The following is a 21,043-nucleotide window of genomic DNA, read 5'->3' on the forward strand; positions in this document are numbered from 1 at the left end:
AAAAAATAATAAAATATATTTAAAAAAATATATAAAAAAATTAACATTTTGCATATTTATTTTATTAATCTAATTATTTTATTTTACTATTTTCCGTTTGTCATTTTAATAAAAAATAAAGAAGGAAACTCAATAAAAGATATCTTAGAATTTAAACAAAACAAATAATTAATAGAAAATGGAAAAATAAGAATCAAGCGTAGTAAGTAATGCGCAAATTATTTTATTTAAAATAAAATCTGAAAGTTTAATTAATAAATACATATTAATATGTTTTTATTATAAGTTTTAAAAAATAACTGTTTTATCATATTATTTATAATAATTTAATAAAAAAGACAAACAGTTAAATTTGAACAAAAGCATAAACAATAATAAAATTTTTTAAAAATTAATATATGTATAATATATAAATATATATTTATATTTATTCAATAATTACTGAACAATAACTATTATCAATACGAAATATGTATACTGCTAATACGGATTCACAACAAAATACTTTTATAGTAATGCATGCGTATTCTTCGTAGCATGTAGTTATTAAACAAAATTATACTATTGCGTCAATATCATCTTATTTCGCAGTTGTGTAAGCGAATCTTTTTTATTTATTGCATTGATAATAAATCGTTATTTATTAATATTGGCTTTCAGTTAGCTCTATTTTTGTATAAAAACATATTATTTCTCTTATATGAGTAAATTACTTATTGCCATAATTGCTATATATTTAATGTATAATATATTATAAAAAATCATAATATGTAAGCTATAATATATTTCTAATAAAAATATGCTATATGTCTATATAGCTACATAAATTATATTATACATTATTATATATATATATATATTTTATATAATTATTTACTACATATATTATATATAATATATATTATTATATTTTATTATAGATAGTTGAATTGTATTATATTAATTTAATAAATAAATAAATATATATATATATATATATATATATATATATATATACACGCATATGTATGTATATTTATTTATTTATTTTTATTATATTTGATTATTAATTAATTTTTTATAAAGAACATTTTTGGAGATACTATTTTGATAACAACTTTTGTAAATTAAATATTATATTTTAAAATTTTATTGTATTATAAACGATATTTTTACTGTCAATGTCACATGTTCTTTTTATCTGTTAATATTATTTAATTGTTATAAGTGTTGCGATAAAAAATGGCGTAGTATTCACGTTTATGCGTGGCATATGTTTTCATAGCTATTCTCGCAAACTCTTCCAGTGTCCTTCTTTTCTTCGACGTGTTCTGCCATTTTTATTTTTTTGACCGTTTTCACGTAGAAAGATAATTGTCCCGCATATTTTCTTTCTTTCTTCCTTTTCTTCATTTTATTAATCTGGAGTCGATAAATTACATAGAGTATACTTTTTGCTTCTATTAATTTATTTACTTCCTCGCTCTTTATCATTCTCGACATCTTATATTATTGAAAGCAACAATAATTGATAAGTGCGGCGGGCATCGGACAGCACATTTGTCAAACCGGTGAGCTTTTTAGTGAATAATTAGTTTTGGTAATATATATCTCTTTTCTTATCGCGCGAGAGACGCTCGAAATAAATCGTCTATCAAGACTTTTCTGTCTCTCTTCTCATTTTAACGTTAACTCACTTTGACAATGAAATTTGAAAAGAAGGTCGCGATAAATTGCCATATTTTAAAGTTTGTGAAAGTAATTATAAGATATTCGTCAGAATTCATTGTTAAAAAAAAAAGTAAATACGTTGCAAAAACAATTCGAATTTTCTATTGCAAATCTACGAGACACTTATATTACCTCTTATGTTCATACAAATTTTAACAAAGTGGGAATTCGCAATTTTAATATTTATAATTCTCACAAGTTAAGTGTTATTAATAACAATAAATTAATTTTTCGGTTGTACTAGTAATAATATCGATATTAACTCTCAAACTGAACACGTTTTTTTAATACTGTAATCCTGAACGCTTGGGTAACTGCAGTCCGAGGTAATTTTTATATTCTAAAATTACTTAAAAAATTTTTAAAAAGTTTATACATCTTCTTTCAAGTTTTAATTAAAAGCTTATGTAGTAGAGGTAAAGAAAAAATATTTTCAAATACTATATTTTTATTATTTGTTAGATCAAGATTTGGAAACATAGATGTTTTATATAAAAAATAATAAAAATTTGAAAAAAATAATTTTCAATAAAAAGGCTTCCAGGAATTTTTAGTTCAAAGCTCAAAGTTTACGAAAAAAATGCTATATACCCACGGCTTTAAAAAAATATAATTATTTGAATGGTCGAAAATGGGCAATTTTCAGGTATAAAAAAATGTATTTTTTCTGAGAAAAAATTTTTTTTAATCTTCAGGTAATTTATTTGAAAGAAAAGTGAAAACAAAATGTAATTTACATTACAATCTATAGTATAAAAATTGCTTAATATATACAACCCCTGTTTGTTGCTCGTTATCATTAACAAAAGATACTTTTAGCATGAAAATAAATGAACACAATAGAAATTAAAGCAATTTGTTTCCTTCTTAGGGAGATTATACTGTAAATTTATAACTTATTTTTATAAAAAAAACGATTAACAGCAAAAAAACATTTAAAAAAAAATTTACTTATTCACCCTTTCTTATTTAATATACATAAAGCGAATACGTGGGTCATTTGTGTCCGCTTTTGATGTAGATAGTCGTTAGCACTTTGCACTGAACAAACTTTGTTTAAATTGTCTTTTCAGTTATAAGTCCCTTTTGACACAAACTTTTTTTTGAATAAGTTTTCACCTCGAGATTTTATAAATATTTTTTTAAAACAATGGCTTAAAAATGGCACGGACACGAAAGACCCACGTGTCCAGTTTGAGAGTTAATAGTGTTATGAATGGCAGAATTTGTGTGACAGAACAGATATTTAATTAGAAATCCGACGATTAAATAATAAGATTAAATCCAAAGAAGAATTATATTATAATTATGTGACAAAAAAGGAAACATTTTATTTTATAAAAATTTAAAATCTTCTCCCAAATCGATGTTCAATATTAGTAATAATTACTAAAATATAATTACTAAAAATAAATAAAAATAAATAATATACGTTTGCATGTCCATTATTATTATTTTTTATATTCTTTGGATATGCTGTTTAATTATTTAAAATAAGAGACAATTTGACTTTTCACTCTCTTATATTTTCCTTTTCAAAATTAAAATAATTACTGAAAAAAAAGACTTTTTGAAAATTTAAAAACAAAACAAAAATCAAGTTTTTCTGATTGAAATAAGATATTTTATAAATTGTTCCAATCTTTGATTCAGACCATGTCAATATTAAAGAGAATATTTTCTGATTATAAATTTGATTTTTGTCTCGACTATAAAATAGAATTTTTTATCCATTTCTCAAGCAAACGAATTTCAAGTTTTACTCATATCTGACATCAAAAGAGTCATATTATAAAACAATCAAAGAAAAATTATCATAACTGTGTGATGAAAAAAAACATTTTACCTTATTCAAAATCTTCTTTCAACATCGATGTTGATCAACCTTTTCAATATTAATTGTTAAACTTTTATTGCTGTCAAAAAATGACGCGTATATAATTACTAACGATAAGAAGAAATACTAAGAATGTTTACGTATTTTTTATTTTGACAATCTTTGGATATGCTATAATTATTTAAAATAATTATTTAATTATTTAAAATAAGACACATTTGACTTTTTATATTTAAATGCTCTTCCTTCCTTTAAAATTAAATTGTCCGATCCGAAGGAAAGATTTTTCAAAGTAAAAGGCAAGTTCCCTAATGAAATGAATTTTATAAATCAGTCCAATATTTGCTCGACTATGCTATTCGTTGTATCAATATTGTAAAGAATGTTTCTTGGTTATAAGATCAATTTTTTCTTCGATTAAAAGATCACGAATTAATCATCCATTATTCGAGCAAACAAGTTTCAAATCTTATCTAACGTCAAAAAAATCATATTAAAAAATATCATATAAAAAAAATCTAACAATAAGATTATTTTACGAAATTGACATTATTCGTGTACTTTTAAACACTGATTTTAGTAAAATTATATAATTTTAAAGCAATCGTTTAAAAAATAGTAAGTAATGATAGAAATGTTATTTCTTGTCTAGAAATTTTCATAAAATTCAAATTTTATAAACAAGACAAGAGTATAATTTATATACGTATATACTTTATAAATAATTCATATAAATGTTATAAAATATATTTTATCTTTTTAAGAAGAAATTCCAATTTTTCCAAAATAGATTTTACATAATATTATCTTAGAAGTTCCTTTAATATAAAAAATAAAATCGAAGTACAATTGAAATGCATTCTTGAGAAAAAATTCTTAAAGTTTTTTAAAAATCAGTTCGGCTCTTAAAGCGTGAGTTTAATAAAATAAAATAATTTTTGACAAAAAATTAATATAATATTTGAAATTGATGTTAACCTTAATTTGTTTATAAATATTCAAAGAACATGTATAACACTGAGCAAAGTAAAGGTTCGCGAACGGCATATATAACCTTCCTATTCAACTATATCTTCAACTACATTGTTTCTTTTATAAAAAATTATATACATATATGTATTTACTTTTATTATCATTAAAAAATATGGAAATATTTTATAATCGGCTTCTTCCATCTATTCGCAATTTACAAATATAAACATTTTATAAACCAAAAACTAATCTTTTTTTAGTTTTTAACTTTTTTATTATAGTAGTGTTATAGTGGGGATTCTAAGCCATGGGGCGCCGAGGGGGGTGCGGGGGCGGGGGTATCTGGGACGCGCGAGGGGTCTGATGTTAGGGAAAGGGGGGGGGAAGGGTCCTACACACGTTCGAAAATAGATGTTTATCTTTGCGGTTGATTTTATAGCCGGGGGTATTTTAGAAGTCATAAAACTGTTTTTTTTTCTAGTTTTATGATCATTTTATGATCATTATATCATTAGGATTTTAAGCGCCGACGTTCGGCAGCTTTGCACCCTCGCGGAAAATCTCCCATAAAACTGGAGCGAAACATCTTCCATAATTTTTAGAGAAAGAACTGCAACTGCAAGGTGTTTATCTTTGTGGTTGATTTATAGCCGGGGGACATTTTAAAAATCATAAAACTGTTTTTTTCTTTTTTTTCTAATTTTTTATGATCATTTTATAACCATTAGAATATTATGGAAAAAGAGATTTTAAGCGCCGGCGTTCGGCAGCTTCGTACCCTCGCGGAAAATTTCCCATAAAACTGGAGCGAAACATCTTCCATAATTTTTAAGGAAAGAACTGCAACTGCAAGGTGTTTATCTTTGTGGTTATTTATAGCCGGGGGACATTTTAGAAGCCATAAAAGTCGTGGGAAAACAATAGAAATTTTTGGCCAACGCTGCGACGAACATGTCGGAACGTTTTTATAGATGCAAAAGCGTTGACGTTTGGTAGGATGTGTTTAAGACAGCATTAGGCGAAATATAAGAAGAATGAGAGCCCCGTCAAACCATAGTACGATTTGAAAGGGCATAGAGGAAGCTGTGGAAAAAAAAATTGAGTGGTTACTGTCAGGCATTAGAATTGTTAGTGACACAATAGTGAATAAATGGAAAATATTAATTTCGAAGCGATAATAGACGAGTCGTCAGACGAAGAGCATGCGTTGTCGGACGATAGTAATTATATTAGTGATTGCAGTAATACCGATTTTGACGACAACGTAGTAGAAAATGAACAACTCCGTGCGCAAAATCAACGTAAGATTTGCGCCATACACTTTTATTATTCAACGGGTAGTGCTCTAGCTCTCTGTGCTTCGTGTATGGACACCTTTCGAGATGACATCGGATTAATATACGAAATACGGAGACATAAAGTTACATCGCCCAATGAGGTGGATATGCGATGGTGCAGTAGCTGTCAAATTTTATTACATATAATAATGTCGCGTAATATGTGTTATGTTTGCACACAAAAATAGAGAGAAATAATGGAAAACGTGCAACAGAAAGAACGCGACTTGTTGGAGCGTTCCCACCAAGTCACCACATTGGGTGAATATTTTGGATGGCTGCAGCATTGCGAGGAGTTTATCGAAGAGCTTGAAGAACGCAACCGTGTCAAGCGTCCGCGACTCTCAATAGGAAATAGACAATCTTTGGTGACAAGAATTGCGCGACTCGAGGGTGCAAAAACTCGATTGCAGAGACAGTTTATACCCAGTGGTGGTGATTATAGTAGTGAAAATAACTCGGAGAGACTCATATGGCGAGAGATTGATACGGCGTTTGAGAGCCGCATCTTGACTGGTGCGGTTATAAATTATAATCACATCGAACCTCGTCAATTTTTGGAAGATGCGAGTGACATTGTGCTCGAGCACGTGCGAGACGTTATGCAAAAACATAACAGTGTGAAAGTGAATACAGTGTTTAACGGCGAGTTTGTGGCGGGCGATAAGCATGCCAATAAATCAATCAATACGAGAAACTGTGAACTCTTACATACATCCGATTTACGTGAGTGGTATGAGCGGCGAGTCGTCGAGCCAATCCTTGCATCGCTCGAAGAATTTCAGGAACGCGATAGCGGATGGGCATTATCGCGTATACTAAATTTGACTGTAAATATAAATAAATATAATCCTATGCGCGCCGGATGTTACGTGCAATTATCGCGAAAGATAATAATGAAACGAGCAGTGGTTAATGTGCAATCTAAAGACAATGCATGTTTTGCGTGGGCGGTAGTGGCTGCTCTGTATCCAGCTGAAAGATGCATACACCGACAATCATCGTACCCGCATTATACAACAGTACTAAATTTCCAAGATATTGAGTTTCCAGTCACTCTTAATCAAATTAAAAAATTTGAAATTTATAATGACATTTCAATTAACGTGTACAGTTTTGAAAACGAAAACATTGTCCCTATTCACCTTACGGAGCAAAAGAGAGACAAGCACGTCAACTTGCTCTACGTGCAAGATGCGCAAGATATCGGACATTTTGCATGGATCAAGAATCTATCTAGACTTGTTAGTATGCAACTCAGCAAACACAAGACTAAAAAATATATCTGCGATCGGTATGTATATTTAATAAAACTGTCTAAAAATATTTAAAACAAGGATATAAAAATTTTAACTTTTATTTTACAGATGCATGCACTATTTTCACTCGGTCGAGAAATTGCAATCACATACAGTAGACTGTGGAAAGATGAACGACTGCGCTATCCGGTTACCGAGCGATAAGGATAAGTGGCTCGCATTCACTAACTACAACAGGAAGGAGCGACTACCTTTCGTCGTGTACGCCGACCTGGAGTGCGTTTTGGTGAAAAAAAAAGAAGAAAATTTTTATCAACATCACCAAGTATTTAGTATGGCTTATTATGTACATTGCTCGTACGATAATTCGTTATCCGCGTATCATTCTCGTCGCGAAGCCAATTGCGTTGCATGGTTCACCGACGAACTTAAAAATTTGGCGCAACGTGTAGAAAATATTTTAACAACCAATGTCCCCATGGTAAATTTAACGCAAAATGAATGGAAAGAATTTCGAAGTGCGACTCAGTGTCATATATGTGAGAAACCATTCGTAGAAGATGATACGCGCGTACGCGATCATTGTCATTTGACCGGGCGGTACAGAGGTCCCGCGCATTCAAATTGCAATCTAAATTACAAAGAATCTTTTTGCATTCCAATAGTATTTCACAATTTATCTGGTTATGATTCTCACTTTATAATCGAGGAAATAGCCACAGCGTTCGAAGGGGGAATCGATTTACTTCCGATAACAAAAGAAAAATATATTTCATTTACAAAACATGTTAAAGGTACGAAAGACAAACCGGGAAATCACATTAAATTACGTTTCATAAATTCATATAAATTTCTCACAACAAGTCTCGACAAATTGGCGTCTTTTCTGAGCAAGGATAAATTCAAAATTTTACAATCGGAATATAAAAATTTATCCGCCGAAGATTTCAATTTATTAACAAGAAAAGGTGTCTTCCCGTACGAGTACATTGACTGCGTAGATAAATTGCAAGATGCGTGTTTACCATCACGAGAATCTTTTTACAGTTCCTTGACAGGTAACACAGTATCTGAGAGCGATTACGCGCACGCTGAGATTGTGTGGAAGCGATTCTCCATTCGAACGCTAGGCGAATATAGCGATCTGTATTTAAAAATCGATGTTTTGTTATTAGCAGACATTTTTGAAAATTTCCGAGAGAGTTGTATCAATAGTTATGGGCTCGACCCCGCGTATTACTATACTCTTCCCGGTTACACGTGGGGCGCCATGTTAAAGTATACGAAAATTATATTTGAATTACTCACAGACATTGACATAGTTATGTTTATCGAACGAGGTATACGCGGTGGTTTGAGTCAATGTTCCAACAGGTACGGGCGTGCTAATAACAAGTACATGCAGTCGTATGACTTATCTAAACCATCAACGTACTTGATGTATTTCGATGTTAATAATTTATACGGATGGGCAATGTGTCAACCATTGCCCTACGCCGATTTTCAGTGGGTCGATAATGTTTCCAATTTTGATGTATCATCAATCGCGCTCGATTCGTCTACAGGCTACATCCTCGAAGTCGATCTCGAGTATCCGCAGCATCTTCACGATTCGCACACTGACCTACCGTTTTGTCCGACACACGACAAACCACCCGGCAAGCGCGAGGGCAAGCTTCTCGCAACCGTATACGATAAGAAGCGTTACGTGATACACTACCGCAACCTGCAGCAATGTTCACGTCATGGTCTTCGTGTTACAAAAATTCATCGTATATTACAATTCACTCAATCTCCGTGGCTCCGTACTTATATAGAACTCAACACAAAATTTAGAACACTAGCAAAAAATGATATTGAAAAAAATTTGTACAAACTAATGAATAATGCAGTGTTTGGCAAAACGATGGAAAATGTGCGCAATCGCGTAGATGTTAAACTTTTAACAAAATGGGACGGAAGGTACGGCGCAGAGACATTGATTGCAAAACCAAATTTTCATAGCAGAAGTATTTTTTCGGAAAATCTAATCGCTGTAGAATTACGTAAACTCGAGGTGAAATTCTACAAACCAATTTACGTAGGTATGTGTATTCTCGATATATCCAAGACATGTTTGTACGAATTTCACCACGATTATATGGTACCAATGTATCGGGAGAGATGCAAAGTCATGTACACTGATACAGATAGTCTTATATATCACATTGAGTGCGACGATGTGTACGAGAATATGAAACGCGACATCAGCAGATTTGATACGAGCGACTATGCGATAGACAATGCGTACGGTATACCGCTCGTGAATAAAAAGGTACCGGGTCTAATGAAGGATGAAAACAACGGTACCATAATGACTGAATTTGTCGGGCTTAGAGCAAAAATGTATGCGTTGCGCGTGGATGGTAAAAGGATACGAAAAAGGTAAAAGGCGTCAAGAGTAACGTTGTTGCGAGAACGATAACGTTTGACGATTACACGCGGTGTTTGAACGAAGAGATTGAAATAACGCGTAGTCAATCGTGTATAAGATCAAAATTACACAAGGTATACACCATTCGCGAAACAAAAATTGCTCTAAGTCCGTACGACGACAAGCGGTATATCGTACCTACAACTACTGATACGTTACCGTGGAGACATTATAAGATATCTTTATAAAATATAATGTGTGTGTGTGTGTGTGTGTGTGATTTTTTTCTTGTATGTATATTTCATATTTTATATATTGTAATGACTATTGGAAAGGATGTATTAATAAAGATTTTGTATATTTCAAATATTTCATATATTTTTATATTGAATACATTGTATTTCTTATAAAATTAAATCACATGATCCTTATGTACCCAAGAATTGTGCGAGCTATCAAATCCCAGCCATTTCACGTAAACCTCGTCACCCCTCCTGCGCAGTACTTTCTCCACGAGATACACATCTGGATAATTCGCGCGATGCAACTCGTGCTCGTAAAATGCTCCAGCGATAGATTTTTTGCGATAATCCTCGAGTAGATATGTTACGGGATTAGTATGTTGCACTTTAACAATCTTAAACACCTCGGTTGTCCAATTTGGTGTGTAACCCTTTTCGAAAAGTTTTTTGTATTTGCTAACGCGTACCAGGTCACCTACTTTAAACTTTGCAGGAGCAGCAATTTTTATACTGTTGTATACCGTATTTAAAAGTCTATCAGCGATCGTGGGAGTAACATCGATAGGTCTCATATTGATAGTGCGATGTTTTCGCGCGTTATATTCTGCAACGAGTCGGGATAGCGCGTCGATCCACTTGTAAGTTCCGTTCAGCGTAAACATCTTCCACATGTCGTTCTTCAGCGTGCGATTGAATCGCTCGACGACAGACGCCTTCAATACCGAATATATGGAATAGTGATTAATGTTATGTTTCCGTATAAGCCGTTGCACATCGGTATTGTAAAATTCCTTCCCGTTATCAGTTTGTATGTTTTTCGGGCATCTCTTGCTATCTCGAATTATTTGGGCGATTGCATCAGCCGTCTCCCTTCCATCTTTACTCTTGAGTGGTACAGCCCATGCATACTTGCTCAACACATCGATGACGGTGAGTATGTAGTGGTAACTTTTGTTGAAACGAGAATACGGACGCATCTCGACGATGTCGGCTTGCCACAGATCATCGTATCCCCGCACTATGACGTGTCTTCGGGGAAAATTTTTTCTCGCCGGCGCGTGCAGTTCGTTCACCAACTGTCGTCTCTCCAAACTATGTTGATTCTTTGCTTTGTCAGTTTTTCTCGATGCCCGTTTGTTGTTCGCATTTTTTTCACTCATTTTCGTTTATCGCCTTTAATAGCTGTTCTTGACCTGTTCTGACCTGTTCTTGACCTGTTTTGACCTGTTCTTGACCTGTTCTGACCTGCTCTTGACCTGTTCTTGACCTGTTCTGACCTGTTCTTGACCTGTTTTTGCGTTGTTCACCGCCGTCCTTCATCCATTCGAAAATCGTTCTTGACCCGTTCGCAGCCTTTTTCGTAGTCGTTTTTGACTCGTTCGTAGCCGCTTCTGAACCGTTCGTAGCCTCGTTCGCAGCCCTGCTTGAGATGCTGATAGCCTCGTTCGAAGCTGTTGCAGCTGTTGCTAGGTCGTTCACTGCCACTGCCACTGCCACTCATTGTAGTTAGATAGCAGTTCGATAATTCTTCGTAGCTGTTCGATAATTGTTCGCAGCCGTTCTATAATCCTTCGTAGCTGTTCGATAAGCGTTTGATAGCCGCTCCTAACCCGTTCACTGATGCTCATTTAGGTTGATAGCTGTTTCTGAGTTAGCGTTAGCCGGGCGTTGAAGTTTGTTTAGCACAATCTGTATTGCTCGCACGTCCTTCTCAAGCGAAATCAGCTTCTCGTCTGATTCTTTTCTGTTGATTCATTAATCTTTTAACGCAGGACTCCACGTACAGTTTGTTGACAGCATCGGTGTCAGCCTCTGGTTGCGCTACACGGCGAATCTTTACGTGACCTTGCATCGAAGTCTGTAACGACGCGACACAAAGCGTTTTCGTGCACATAACTTTTTACCAATCTATCCCAAGAACCGTTTGTGCCGGTTGCATCATTTCTTGGATCGAATAATCCAAATTTGTTGATAGGCATTTTTTTTCTGATGCTTCGTAAAGTGTCACGCAACGCTGATCGACTGATTAGTTTTGTCGAGATACCATTTAATTTATAATAATTCCTGCTTCACGAAGTTCCTCGATGATCGACTGGATCTCGTTGTCGTGAGCGTTGTGACCAGCTTGGCGCGAAGCGTTGAGCAATCGTAGCCGATCCACTAGTTTGTTGGGATCGTCCCAGTGCACGTAATCAATCAAATTGTTGGTTAGCGTCATAGCGCGAGGCATAGATATCTCCTTTCCAGATTTTGTATTTTTCGATTCGAGCGACATCAACGGTGCAATTATATGTTTGTACTTGTACCCCCTGTTATCCTTCAAATGGCCCTGCGCATCATAATCGTGTCTATGCGCGTTCGTCACCAATAATATGCTCTTGTATTTTTTCAAATCGTCCCCTCTCGTGTAAAGTTCGTCATCGGGAATTCTCTTGAAGATCAACTCGTACAATCCTGGCGTTCCAATGTACCGCACGTCGTCTATGATAATAGAGTCATCTTTGTTGATGTTGAATTGTTTGTTGCCAAGTCACATTTCATTCTTTCTGTCGAAATAGACTCCATACACATGATCAATCTCATGATTTTTGTCGCCACTGAGCAAAGCGCCTATGTACTTTTGCCCAAGTGGCCCAAAGTACTCCCGCAACGTTTCTTGACCTTCCGGCGTTTGTAACTTGTTTCGAACAAACGATGATTCAAGCATGTTGCCCGAGGTTTCGAAAACATCTTTGTTTACGCTTGTTGGTGCGGTTAACGGCGTAGAGGCTATCGACGGTTCATACAGTAAAACGTCCGATCGTTTCCTTTTTTTCGGTGTCGCATCTTCCTCTTCCTCTTCCTCTACCTCCTCATCTTTAGCCTCTTCCTTCTCATCCTCCTTGTATCACTTGATGGGTAAGATTTTAATCTTTGCGCTACTCTCCGACTTATTTTTCACCGCGAACGAGTTGTCGACAATCTTTTGCAGCGGCTCGATAATAGGTTTAAAATGGGTCTTGACCGCGATATCGTCATCGATGTGTCATCGGTCTTCAAAGCGCGATGTTTCTTGCGGATCGATTCGCTCGTTTTCGCAATCTCTTTCGCCATCTTTTCACGCTCGCGAATATTATCGCTCCCAGCCATATCGATAGAGAGTGTTGAACGCTCGCGTTTCACCCCTCACGACAGAATGTAGGCAACGACTAATCATTTTGTGGTATCGCAAACACGTTAAATCCGTTTCTGTATCGCCCGTTTGTAAGCAAGCTATCCTTGTCTATCACGAGAAATCCATACTTTTGCTGCCAACAAGTACGACATAACTCACTAAAATCCTCGTATGACATGTCGGTATTCACGTGATCGTTGTACACGTGTTTTAAGTTGGTGCCATCCTGTTTAAACAAGATTAGCAGGTTCGCATTGTCGCGTAAAAGATGTTTCGGTATTCTCGCGTATGTCTGGCAGAGATAGAAGCAGTCGACGTTCGAGTGGCGTCCCATTGAGAAATATTCTCTTATTGTATTTTGTTTGTCGCACGCCACGTCATCGAAAACGAAAATCGAGTTTGGACGTGCTTCGCTCGGTGGAATGACGTCACTGTTATTGGAGAATGTAAAATAGCCGATTTCATCGATCGACGTTAACAAATTCTCCAAATATCGATATTTTGGCTGTTGCAGTGACTTTGAATACACGTACACATTTTCAAAGCGGACGCCGTGCGGGCTTTCTATCAAACTAATCAACACGTTAGTTTTACCGCAATTCGAGGGGCCACAAACGATTGCGCGTACAGTATTTGGCAGCATCGTACCGTGTCTACGCATCTCCGCATTGTCACCCATCGAGCGTAATCTGACGTCGTAATTTGTCACGCGTATCGCGAAAAGTTGTCGCACGAATTTCATTTTTCCACTTCCGATTCGGATCGCACGCCTGTCTATTTATAGCTGCGCGGAATTACAAAGTGTTCAGTAACGAAAAAATGTTTGTCCTGCTATCAAGTCCTTATGATATTCTCGATTTGAGTGCCGAACAGCTACAGTTTGTATCTAAAACAGTTTTATTGCGAATGTGTGGCAATCACGTTCATTACGTATGGGACAAACTTTCGGAATACATAAAGGCGGATTCGGAGGTTCAGACCTATCGTCGCTGTTTCGAACATTACAATCAACGTGGCAACAAACGCCACATTGACGGTCCAGCGCCAATGATAAAAGATTGTCGTGAATGTCAACGCAAATAAGCAGAGGTCTATTAAATCGTGCAATAAACGCGCTTCCTATCGAATTACATATTCCTGGATACCAGTTTTGCGGTCCGGGCACGCGGCTAGAAAAACGATTGGCTAGAGGTGATCGAGGTATAACCCGTTGGACGCAGCGTGTCGTGAACACGATATAGCGTACTTTCGGAGTAACGATCTTGTCGAAAGACACGCGGCGGATAGGATACTCGCCAAAAAGGCGCAAACTCGCATCACTGCGAAAGATTCGTCTCTCGGTGAGAGAGCCGCAGCCACAGCTGTCTGGATAGCGATGAAAACCAAAACGAAGTTCGGTATGGGTCTAAAGACGAAAACGAAGAAAAAGATGGTGAAAAAACGAATACTTCCGGTAGCGAAACGCGGGGGTGTATTACCGATTCTACCAGTGTTGGGCGCTCTCGGATCTCTGATTGGTGGAGCGGCTGGTGTAGCAAAGGTGGTGAACGATGGAAAAGCTACACAACGTCAGTTTCAAGAGATGCTACGTCACAATCGTGCCATGGAAGGTCGCGGATTGTATCTCGCGCCATACAAATACGGACGAGGAGTCTCAATGAGAAAGAAGAAAAAAAAAAACGTCAAATAGACGCTAAAAATGCCAGAGGGCGTAACTACCAACGTACAATTGCTGCAACTAGCAAAACGTATGCACATTCCATATTTTAGAGGTGTTTTTATGCGTAACTCATTACCGATCGGTGGTATATATCGAAACGAGAGCGGGATCATAAATTTGGATAACGCTAAAGGCTCGGGTACTCACTGGGTAGCGTATGCAAAGAGGGGGAATCGTGCTATATATTTTGACAGTTTTGGCAATCTTCGACCGCCGAATGAATTGGTGCGATATTTAAATGTGACAAAAATAGAATATAATCACACATCCTATCAAACTTATAATCAAAGCATCTGTGGACAATTGTGCTTGCAGTTTCTCCGAACGGTCGATGCACGCGAATTTAAAGACATACATTGCGCTATTTAATTTAGTATTCGTTAAACAGTTTGGCCAACATGTCTATGACATTCACGCTGACTGGTGTGATGCTCGTGTTGAACGGATCGAAAGACGTGAGAGACAACACAATCTTTACGACGCCAGCGACAACAACATCGACATTTGCTAATATCCAATCATCCGGCACTAAGAAAAAGAAATTGAACGCATCAAACGTTGCGTTTTTACAATCTTTGGGATTCGTGGTGCGAAACATTTAAACGATGACTGACATTCTCGACATCGCGGATGAGCCAATCTTTGACGATCGCATCGTCAAGATTGAGACTCACTCCTATAACCCATTCGCCAACACAACGTTCGGACACAGTGATGAGATAAGAATACCCATACAACAACAGGATCTGTATACATTGCCGTACGAGAGTTTCTTATACATCGAGGGAGAATTAAAGATAAAGAAGCCAGCTGGCGGATTCAATGTGGTACTGCAAAATAATTGCGTTGCATTCATGTTTGACGAGATTCGATATGAACTCGATGGTGTGGAGATTGATCGGAATAGAAACGTGGGAATAACAAGTATGCTCAAAAACTATGTAACAATATCATCCGATAGAAGCGTGATTATGAGAAATGCTGGCTGGAGTGAGCCAACTATTGTGGATGGACACTTTAATTTTTGCGTACCACTCTACATGTTATTGGGATTTTGCGAAGATTACAGACGCATAGTAATTAACGCTCGTCACGAATTGATCTTAATACGATCGCGCAATGACAACAATTGTCTGCTTGGAGCTTCGACGCTGGAGCCTGTAATCAACATATTCAAGATACAATGGCGAATGCCACATGTGTTGTTGAGTGAAATTAAAAAGCTGTCTATGCTGCGCGCTCTGGAAAGCGGACGCTACCTCAGCATGTTTTCGCTCGTGGGATCTGTACGAGTTTCCGCTGTTGCAGTGTACAACCAAGCATTCGTTGGCCATTAAGACCGCGACTTAGCTGGAGAAACCACGATACGTTATCTTTGCTCTGCAGACAGGTCGGAAGAATGTTATGTCCGAGGATGCGAGTAAATTCGACGACTGTAAATTAACAAACGTGAAACTCTATCTGAACTCGGAATGTTATCCGTACGACGACATGAATCTGGATTTCGATAGAAACAGATGGTCGATTCTGTACGACACGTACGCGCGTTTCTGCAAAAACTATTACGGATACGAGTACCTCGAACCGAGTCTCACCGTCTCACTGTTTCTACAGTACGGTCCGTTTATGATCATCGATTGTTCTCGACAAAACGAATCGGTCAAGAGTGCAACCGTGGATGTGCGATTGGAATTTGAGTGTAAGGAGAATGTGGCTAATAATACGACTGCGTACTGTCTCATTATACACGATCGCGTGATCCAGTACAACCCGTTGACCAACGTTGTGCGCAAAATTACCTAAGTGTTTGCGACAATAATTTAGAGAGAGGGGAAGCTGGATATAAATCCGAGTGTTACGAGATGGTTGTCATTCTTCTTAACTGACGAAAAGAGATCTCATCATGTCTGTACCAACGTTTGTCGATCTGCAAGGATTTGTCGTTTCGAATAAATTCATCGCAAAGGAGGTGGCTGAGAAGAGGAACTGTTCTCGCACACTACATTTTTCGGAGTCCTATACCATGGCATCTCCTTACAAAATCCGAAAAGTGTCAAGCTTCATGGTTGATGGCGAATCATCATGGACTACAATGGGAGGATGGAATCGTTGCGTACAGCATGGCGAAACGATTGATTACAACAGCTGTAGTTGAAGAAGAAGATGATAAAATGCAGTGTATCGTATACGTTAAAGGATGCCAGAAACGAGAATGGCTTGCTAATATGCTCGGCGACGATGCGAGAGAAAATTTAATCATTGAGACCTTGGATGCTGATTACGACGATATCGAATCTCTAAATAATCTAGATGTTAAAAATACTATACGATGTGAAAAACATGTTAAGAATTGCGCATTACAAAATGTATTCAAAATATTTAACTGGTGGTCGCAACGCCAGAAAGAATTGCAAGATTTGGAAAAATAAAATATTTAAACACTAATATGTTTTATTTCTTATTCCCCCTTCTCATTCCCTCCCTCCCTCACGAGTCATTTAAGAATTCTTTTTATCCGAGTATCGTCTCTCCCTTCTCCTAAAAATTTCAGAGCACTAAAGTATTCTAGAATTTCCCACCACATTTACCACTAATCTCCTCCCCACTACTTTGAAAAAACGGGATGTCACGTATATTTGATTCATCATACGGTCAGTGTTGCGTTAACCGTTCGTGAAAGTGGTCCACTTTTGAAATCTGGAAATATGTACTACGTCGAAAGAAGCAGTGGCGGCCCCAGCAGAAGCGTGAATAATTACGTACCGAATCGTTATGAAACTCCATTGTTTGAGAACAAATGTGACAAGTAAGTTTTTGTTTAACTTCTTTCTATTTTTTCACAAATTGTTTTTAAACTAATTTTTTTTTATTTTATTTTTCTACAGCATTTCGTTGAAGCGTCGAGCGATTCGTATACTAAGTATTCTGGGTATACTGGGTACACCGAGTTACGTGGAAATTGTCATAGGAGATCATCAAGGAAAGGAACTGGTATTATCTCTCGAAACGTGGAAGAGACTCTACGAGCAACGTCGCAATATTCACGATTTACTGCGAAAGGACTCTAAAGATACCTATAATTTTATAAGTGTTGGACCGCTAAACAGTGCGAGTTCATACAATTAACGATACTAAACTTATAAGTCTCGAATCTTTAAACGTACGCATGATGATGATTGAACCGACGTTACACCGTATGTTTGATCTCGATCAATGCATCGATGTAACCTTTGATCGATTGGTTAGAATCATCGAGACAGTCGATACTAAGTTTACACAATTCTCCAATATCGCGTCCACTATAACGGATAATAAAAAAGTGTCAAATGTAATATGCGCCAGCGACGCCTTCAATAAACATCAACTCGTCGATTGCGAACTGGTAGCTTTAGTTTTTAGTCACAATATGTAATAATAAAAAAAAAAATATAAAAGAGAAGAATAAAGTTTTTTTAAATTTAAATCATGATATAATTTATTCGCACGCATTTCCCATCCGTGCTTCCTCCCACCCGTAAACAGTCCCAATTCTCATATGTAGCTCGTTGCGGGGAATGACGTCGTGTTGGGAAGGGAGATGCGAAGCTAGGGACCGCGAAAGAATAAGCGCTAGGAAAGAAAGAAATAGCGCGAGGCGAAGGAGAGCGAGAGAGTAAACGCTAGGAAAGAAAGAGATAGCGCAAGGCGAAGGAGAGCGAGAGAGTAAACGCTAGGAAAGAAAGAGATAGCGCGAGGTGAAGGAATGCGAGAACGCAAACAGTAATTATTTTTCTTTTTTCTTTTTATAATTTTTTTCTTTTTTCTTTTTATTATTTTTTTTTTCTTTTTATTATTTTTTTTTTCCTTTTTATTATTTTTTTTCTTTTTTTTTCTTTTTATATTTTTTTTTATATTAAATATTAAGTTATTATATCTAATTATATCTAGTATATGAAGGAAGAAGGATGGGATAGATGAAGGAAGCGCAAGCAAGCAATTATATGTGTTTTAACATAATTTTTTTTTTTATTTAAAAAGTGTGTGTGTTTATTTACAAAAATCTGTGTGTGTGTGTATGTGTGTGTGTGTGTGTGTGTGTGAATTTAAAAATAAAAATAAAAAGAAAAAGATATAAAAAAAAAAAATATATATAAGAGATTGCACGCCGATGGTCGAGCGGTACGGCACGACGGCGACTGCTGCTGCGAGGCGCTGGAGGGGATGACCGGGCGGTCGTGGTGGCGTCCAGGTAGGGCTCCTGCATAACAGAAAAAAAAAAAAAAAATTTATTAATATTTTCATAATTTGAAAAAGAATACTTACACATCAAGGATTACTTACAATTACTGATCAGAATCAGTATCAGAATCTGGATCATTGTCGATAACATGTTGTAGATACAACATGTTATCGATATGTTGACGGATTTCCCGATGGATTTCTTGTAACTGCTCAGGACATGCTTGCCGATTTCCGCCTGGTAAACAGCAATTCTCGCAAGGCTTTCCCCTTAGTCTGTTGTTTTCATTCGTCCATATATAACTTTGTAGTTTAAAGATCACTGTTGAGGAATTTTTTATGTCAAGTTCGCGATTTTGTTGAAACTCCACCACCGCATTCAATAGTTTTTCGGTCACCATTTTTCACAGCACTTAATCCTAGTAAATGTCTACAAAAGTTTATTGCTGCGCACAAAAACGGCACACACTACATGCTATTACTTGGCACAGTGAGTGTCCACAATTATTACACGAGTTCCAACCGTGATAAATATATTGTCCTGTTTCATGTTTATACACAATTTTACCTTGTGTATATGAATCTTGAACTTCGATGAAACATCCCGAACAAAATTTTTCACTATTTTCCTCGTCGTTGTCATACTTTTTTACTTCGTAATAAAATATGATGTTACACATTTCCTGCCGTTCAGTTATAATTCGTAAATCTTCACGCACTAACGGCACTACTTGTTCATTCAAATAGTCTTCCGGATCACTCTCATAATCAGAGTCATTCACTATTTCTACTTCTTCATCGCTGTCGTCGATAATAACCACATCTTCATTGTCTTCGATGACAATCACATCTTCTATATCCATTTTAGCACTAAATCGAAAGACACTCGACGACTGTTGAATACGTTTTAACGCGGAGACAGATTCTCAAATTCGTGCAGCCGAATGTTGGTGCTGGTGCGTTGCATTCTTTCCTTAAAAATTATGGAAGATGTTTCGCTCCAGTTTTATGGGAGATTTTCCGCGAGGGTACAAAGCTGCCGAACGCCGGCGCTTAAAATCTCTTTTTCCATAATATTCTAATGGTCATAAAATGATCATAAAAAATTAGAAAAAAAAGAAAAAAACAGTTTTATGATTTTTAAAATGTCTCCCGGCTATAAATCAACCACAAAGATAAACACCTTGCAGTTGCAGTTCTTTCCCTAAAAATTATGGAAGATGTTTCGCTCCAGTTTTATGGGAGATTTTCCGCGAGGGTGCAAAGCTGCCGAACGTCGGCGCTTAAAATCCTAATGATATAATGACCATAAAATGATCATAAAACTAGAAAAAAAAACAGTTTTATGACTTCTAAAATACCCCCGGCTATAAAATCAACCGCAAAGATAAACATCTACTTTCGAACGTGTGTAGGACCCTTCCCCCCCCCCCACCCCCTTTCCCTAACATCAGACCCCTCGCGCCTCCCAGATACCCCCGCCCCCGCACCCCCCTCGGCGCCCCATAGCTTAGAATCCCCACTATAACACTACTTATTATTTCATTAATTTTATTATTTTTTTATATTAATTTTCTAATAATCTTTTAAGATGTCTTAGCAATTTTAGGATGTCTTTTAGACGTCTTTAAGACGATATAATATTGTCTGGATAGAAACGAAAAGTTAAAATTTCTTATCCTTGAATGCTTAATTAATAAGAATTTTTAACTTTTTTGCTTCTATCTTACTAAAACAAAAATTACATAATTGATCCCCTGAAAAATTATCGCCAAATTATCAATGCGATTAATCACGGATGACAAATCGATGAATATAGGTTGTCATCAAGTTGCTGTCAAGTCTCTTGTTTGCTGACAGCAATCGATGTTACCATATTGCTATCAGTTTGCTGTTCTGAGAATTAGAAATCACGCAAGCTCAACCCGACAAGCATAATGCTGTCGCACCTTGTCCCTAGTTTTTCAAAATTAGTTGCTGCAACGGTTATCGGCAACATGATTGCAAAATCGGAACATTTGGCTATCTGAGTAGTTCTGTTCTTTGTAAAGACGAGTTGAGCGAATACAAGTCAATAAACGATTCTTTATTGAATTATTACGAGGGTATTAAGTATACCACCTTTCCAGTCACATTTATACACAGTCAACGAAATAAATAAAATCAATAGTAAAACTTTAT

General features: G+C 36.3%; 3 protein-coding genes across 6 annotated transcripts in view; all 3 read left to right on the top strand.

Annotated features, from left to right (window-relative positions):
• LOC140671147 (very long chain fatty acid elongase AAEL008004-like) overlaps positions 1–21,043 on the top strand; it is a 63,429-nt gene that overhangs the window by 6,436 nt on the left and 35,950 nt on the right. The gene's annotated exons all lie outside the window — the stretch shown is intronic.
• Positions 1,280–21,043, top strand: part of LOC140671282 (putative fatty acyl-CoA reductase CG5065) — a 33,428-nt gene continuing 13,664 nt past the window's right edge. Inside the window, exon 1 of the mRNA XM_072902539.1 lies at positions 1,280–1,550. The gene's annotated coding sequence lies outside the window, so the exon portion shown is untranslated. The remainder of the gene's footprint in view (positions 1,551–21,043) is intronic.
• LOC140671187 (uncharacterized) lies at positions 5,616–7,324 on the top strand. The gene has a single exon (XM_072902360.1). It carries the CDS (start codon positions 6,054–6,056, stop codon positions 7,185–7,187), a length of 1,134 nt encoding a protein of 377 aa, XP_072758461.1. The 5' UTR covers positions 5,616–6,053; the 3' UTR covers positions 7,188–7,324.

Source organism: Anoplolepis gracilipes, chromosome 11, assembly GCF_047496725.1.
Source record: "Anoplolepis gracilipes chromosome 11, ASM4749672v1, whole genome shotgun sequence".
In the NCBI taxonomy this organism is placed as follows: Eukaryota; Metazoa; Arthropoda; class Insecta; order Hymenoptera; family Formicidae; genus Anoplolepis; species Anoplolepis gracilipes.

What these genes read in the sequence shown, in the direction of transcription:
- LOC140671187 (XM_072902360.1), top strand. Translation starts at nt 6,054, where the DNA reads ATGGAAAACGTGCAACAGAAAGAACGCGACTTGTTGGAGCGTTCCCAC.